At 39.5% G+C, this 6,000-nt stretch overlaps 1 protein-coding gene across 1 annotated transcript in view; it reads right to left on the bottom strand.

Annotated features, from left to right (window-relative positions):
* LOC126251847 (RAB11-binding protein RELCH homolog) overlaps positions 1 to 6,000 on the bottom strand; it is a 121,964-nt gene that overhangs the window by 54,055 nt on the left and 61,909 nt on the right. The window contains exon 8 of the mRNA XM_049952523.1: positions 3,204 to 3,349. Coding sequence (XP_049808480.1) covers positions 3,204 to 3,349 — 146 coding nt within the window. The remainder of the gene's footprint in view (positions 1 to 3,203; positions 3,350 to 6,000) is intronic.

Raw genomic sequence — 6,000 nt, 5'->3', positions numbered from 1 at the left:
AGAGAGAATGTGTGTGTGGGGGGGGGGAGCAGAGAGAGAGAGAGTGTGTGTGTGTGGGGGGGGGAGCAGAGAGAGTGTGTGTGTGAGGGAGGGGAGAGAGAGAGAGAGTGTGTGTGTGTGAGGGAGGGGAGAGAGAGAGTGTGTGTGGGGGGGAGCAGAGAGAGAGTGTGTGGGGGGGGGGGAGCAGAGAGAGTGTGTGTGTGTGGGTGGGGGGGAGCAGAGAGAGAGAGAGAGAGAGAGAGAGAGAGAGAGAGAGTGTGTGTGTGTGTGTGGGGGGGAGAGAGAGAGAGTGTGTGTGTGGGGGAGAGAGAGAGTGTGTGTGGGGGGGGAAGAGAGAGAGCGTGTGTGGGGGGGAAGAGAGAGAGTGTGTGAGTGTGGGGGTAAGAGAGTGTATGTGTGGGGGGGTGAGAGAGTGTATGTATGGGGGGGGGTGAGAGAGTGTATGTGTGGGGGGGGGTGAGAGAGTGTATGTGTGGGGGGGTGAGAGAGTGTAAGTGTGGCGGGGGGTGAGAGAGTGTATGTGTGGGGGGGGGTGAGAGAGTGTGTGTGGGGGGGGGGTGAGAGAGTGTGTGTGTGGGGGGGGGGGGTGAGAGAGTGTGTGTGTGGGGTGTGTGTGTGTGTGTGTGTGAGAGAGTGTGTGTGTGTGGGGGGGGTGTGTGAGAGAGTGTGTGTGTGGGGGGGGGGGGGTGTCAGAGAGTGTGTGCTGTTCACAAAAGCTTTTGTACAATCCAGAAGTTTTCCTTCTGGGCATTTCACCTCCTCATCCTTGCTGCCTAGGTTGAGAGGAAGCATCATGAAAAGTAAGAGGCTGTAAGGAGTACTGTTCAGGAACGTGGAATGTAAGGTATATGTAACAGGGAAAACTGGATGTAGTCAAAAGAGAAATGGTGACAGCTGGCATCGACATATTGGGAATACATGAAATAAGGTGGACTGGCATAAGCATTTGCATCTGATGGCTGTATGATATTCTATTCTTGACAAGAGAGCAATAGAAGTAATGGAATATGCTTCATTGTTAGTAACTGTGTATGAAGAGCAACAATGGGGTGCAATTATAAAAATGATAGAATGATGTCCATCAGATTTCAAGGTCAACTCCTTAATATCACAGAGATTCAAGTTTACGGGCCAACCACCAATGCTGATGAGGACATCACTAATCATCTTTACGGAGATTTGCAAGTGTTACTGCTGCCGATACCAAAAAAGGAGGTCTTCTTCATAGTTGTCAACTGGAATGCTAGAGTAAATCAAGCTGTAGAAGACGTCTGGGAAAATTTGGTCTTGGCACAAAAAATGAAGCAGGATAGAGACTTCTAGAATTCTGCCAGGACAATTTGCTGCTTATTACTTATACACTGTTAACAGCTACCCAAACAATGCCTATACACCTGGACTTTGCCTCACACCCAGTACCAGAACTAAAATGATTATAAACTTTGTAATCAGAGGTGGAAGCTACTCGATAATTGCTAATTGTAAATCAGATAATGAGCTGTTAATTGCATATTCTGGCTGAAACTGAGGAAAGTAGCTAAAAGTATTACATCTCACAGATACTACTTAAGGTTGTACCTTCTGATTATACAGTAGAAGTCAAGAATAGATTTAATGCATTACATTCAAGGAGTCAGCAAAAAAAACACATTCCCAAGAAATAGGACAGCAAGAAGGCTAGATGGTTATCAATTGATGCATTGCAAATTTCAGAAGAATTATGTAAAGCAAAAATCAAAGGGGATTGATCAGCAACACTGAAATGCAGGGTTTTGGAAATTAGCTAAGAGAGACAAGAATATAGTCTTAAAAATGAATGGTGCAAAGAAGCTGAAGAGAACAGTATGATGGAATTATAAAAGAGTGGCAACAGAGGACATTAAAAAAATATGGACAGAATATGTAGACGTTGTACATAAGATAGAACTGCATACTGATGATTATGAAGCTAATGTGAATTTAGAACCAAAGCCAGATATTTTGCAGAGTGGAGTCAAATGGGCCCCTGAAAGTATTGCTGGAAACAAGGCTAATGGACATGATGGAATTCCAGCAGAATTGTTCAGAATCTTTGTAAAGAATGCAATGAAAGTGTTGCATTCAACATGTCAGAAAGCATAGAGAATCCAACGGTGGCCAAAAGACTGGAGAATCTCTGTTCAGCCTCATTCTGAAGGAGGAAATTTTTTAAAGCTGTTCAAATCACTGAATACACACATTTATCACACATGCTAGCAAAGCCATGCTTAAAATCTTACAAAATAGACTTTGCTAGTATACAGACTGAGAATGGTCAGAAGAACAAGCTGGATTACATACAGGAAGAGGGACCAGAGATCAAAGTGCCAACATCTGACAGATTATGGAGAAGGCATGAGAATTCCAAAAAGATGTGTATACCTGCTTTATTGATTATGCTAAAACCTTTGTCTATGTTGCTCACAAGTAATTAGGGGAGCTACTCAAGAACATGCAAGTACCAGATCACCTCATTTACGTCAAACAGAATTTATACTCTGAACAAGAAGTCACTGTGAGAACCATACATGGAACAACTAAATAGGTCAAGATACAGAAAGGAGCATGGCAAGGGTGCTTTATGTCACCTCATTTATTCAACCCGTACACTGAGCACATAATGAGGAACATCAGGTTAGATGATAAAGAAAACAGAATTAAAATATCCGGGGTAAGTATAAATAACCTTAGATATGCAGACGATACCACACTGATGGTAGAAAGTGAAAAGAGTTAAATATCCTCCAACAGGTGTTGAAAGAAGAATGTGCACAGACTGGTCTAAGGCTGAATATTGAAAAAATGAAACTTATGGCAACTTGACCTATTACTTCATGGAATATAGGAGGAGAAACAATGGAGACAGTTTCTAGGTTCAATTATGTCAGCTCCAAGATTTCTGCTGATGGTGACTGCTGCACAAAATCAGGAGACACTTGTTAGTTGATAAGCATGCACAGTTCCTTTCCCAAGTATTGTTATGGTGTAGAAAGGTATGCGAATATCTATGAAGGAGTTGATAGGATTAAAAATTTCAGGAAAAGGGGCAAGTAGGAAGAAGTACAAGTAGGAGACATATAGAAGGTGCCAACTATTTGGGCACTGAATATTTGTCCTATCTGAAAACACTGCTTAAAATCAAAGAAAACTGTTTACTATATCACCATGTAATAATGAAAACTTACAGAAACATACGGTGCCAGTGCACTACAAGATTCTACAACCAAAAGCCGCCTTTCAATGTGTTTGTGGCTCAGCTGCTCCCAACACTGAGGAAGCACTTCCGTCTCCACAAGGGCTGGCCCTGAGCACTGTGCTATTGCCACCATGCCTGGAATAAATCACCACGTATTAACATACACAATGGGTGGTATGTAAGATATTTATCACATCAGTTTACAGAAATTTATTTTGCAGTCACTGAATGTGGATACAAAAAAATTGCTTTTGTACCGTCTAGGCATTGTAGGAGCATATCACACGAGCATTTACATTATTTTATAGAGCATTTATGTTACTTTATACTATTTTATGTTTAACATCCACCACTTAGAGAAAAATTGCCTATCAGAACATGACTTGATTGTGTGTTCATCTTATATACTTTTTCATTTTAGTTATGTTTTCTTGCCTCATGTGAGTTTTGTCTATCAGTTTGTATAGATGACACACAATGATGTAGCTAAAATGCTGCAAAAACAGTCGTGCCTATAAATAAAGAACTTACAGCTAAAGAGGTTGTATCTTTTAAAAATAAAAAATTAACAAATAAATCGTCACATATACACAGTTAGTCACTTTATATATGTCTGGTACTTTAAAAAGAGAAAGTGCTATCTGGACTACAATTTTAGTAAAATATGCTATCATTTGGGAACGTCATTTCCAGATTTATGTTAGAACACACACACACACACACACACACACACACACACACACACACACACACACACCATGTAGTGATACGTCCAAATCCTTGAACAACAGATGCCATGCCCTTAAATACATACGTCAGAGTAAAAGATGTTTGCGACAGAGAGCGGTCAATAAGTGGTGAGCATCCCACTGCTGGGCAGTGTTTTAAATTGAAGGTGTTGATATCACGGCTAATGATCCAGTGACTTGTACAGAAATGGGTAGGAGTCAGACGACCTTACCTGCTGAGATGGAGATAGGAGTTCCATGGAGTGGGTGGTATGGAAGAAAGAGCATCATGAAAGCTAAGAACCCAAAATGCCAAACATAATAAATGTGTTGCAACTGTTAATTATCAAGTTTAATATCATATCTGTTAAGTGAATTGAATCTCACTTCTTATTTATGTGGTGAAGTGAATGAGAATCAGAAGTTAATTTTCAGCAGCTGTATCTGTAGTCTGTAAAGGAGGTAAAGTCTGAGCCAAGTTGGAGGAAGAAGGCACACAGATTCAGGGCACAGACTAACTGGACCCTGATTAATAATACTTAACTGTGATTGAATATTCAGGAAGCAACATTTTATATAAAAGGAGTGTTCAGGTGACAATTTATTTAAGTGTTTGGTGCTGACCTGGCAAAAGAAGTATACCAGTTTGATTACTTTAAAATGCTGAGATGTATCTGTTTTACCACCCAACAAGGTCATTTGTAGATAAAACTCTCTATTTGTTTATAATCAAAGTCTGAAGGTTAATAAATCTAAGAACAAAAGAAGCAGAAATTACTCAAACAATAATACTGTGTAACAGACAATTATAACCAGCAGATTTACAAGAGTTATAACTGGGTTTTATTTGGCAAAAAGCTAAACATTTGCTTGAAACAATATACACTAACACACACAGCACTTATTTTGTCATATTCCCCAAAATAGAAGCTGCTGTGTTGTTGTACATTATTCCCTTATGTCATCAGAGTGCTAATGTGAAGCTTAAAAGAAGGAATTACAACACAGTAGAGTGACACAGTACATCCACTTCACAAAGGCAACTTGTAGACACTCTGTATTGTTTTCAGTGTATCCATACTGCAGACTGACATTAAAGGCCACAGTGATCACACTGTGAACATCTTTGCAATGAGCTGTTACACTCCAATATATTTTAATCACTTCATTATAACACCATATTTGCACTCAATAATGAGTCAGTGAATAACATATGACAACAAGGATACTTCTATTTAAGAAGTAGCCTGCAGATTCGTTAACCTCTGAATAATGACTTTACACAAATGCACAGTTTTACAGATAAATGACCTCCATAGATGCTAGAGCAGACATCTCCGATTTTAAATAACTTTTATTCTGTTTTAGCCATTCAAGCTGGAGTACTTACTTTGTTATAACTTGCTCATGCAGCCAGTGATAGGTGGCCCTACAATTTAACATTCAATTTTAATCACAGGGTATCTCAGTATTACCCAAATACACAAACATCAAAGCATGCCGAGTGTGAAAGGCACAAACTTTGACAAAAGAACACCACACAGTAATCAAATGTTAGACCATTTCATTTGCAAAAGGCACGTTTTATAAGCAAATACAATTCTGAAATAAAAATAAAGCAGATACATTTGTCTTAGCAAACTTATTTGTACAAGAAGGCCTGTACTTTAACATACTTTTCTGTGTAATTCCCACACATATTGACTCACTTATCGTACCATACAACAAAATTTTAAATACCACCCTTGTAGAAATCTGCTGCCTGATTAAGACACCCATTGTAATATAGTTTCAAATAAAGCTCACTTCTTGACAATTGAGGAAACTCATCACATGTCTAAATTTCATAAAGCAACTATTCTCTTTCACATTTTTCAACTTTCTGCACCAAATCATCAGTAATGACTGGAGGTCTCTCACTTTGTTCCTCATTGTGAGTCTCATACAGCGATCTTTGAAAGCTCTCACCCATTGCTGCACCATCTCATCACTAATAATGTTTTCTCCATACACTTCACTGATCTGATGATGAATTTCAACCACTTTCATACACTTAGC

This window comes from Schistocerca nitens, chromosome 4 (genome assembly GCF_023898315.1).
Source record: "Schistocerca nitens isolate TAMUIC-IGC-003100 chromosome 4, iqSchNite1.1, whole genome shotgun sequence".
Taxonomy (NCBI): domain Eukaryota; kingdom Metazoa; phylum Arthropoda; class Insecta; order Orthoptera; family Acrididae; genus Schistocerca; species Schistocerca nitens.
Note: the sequence above shows the minus strand (reverse complement) of the source record. Positions and strands in the feature narration are given on the sequence as shown.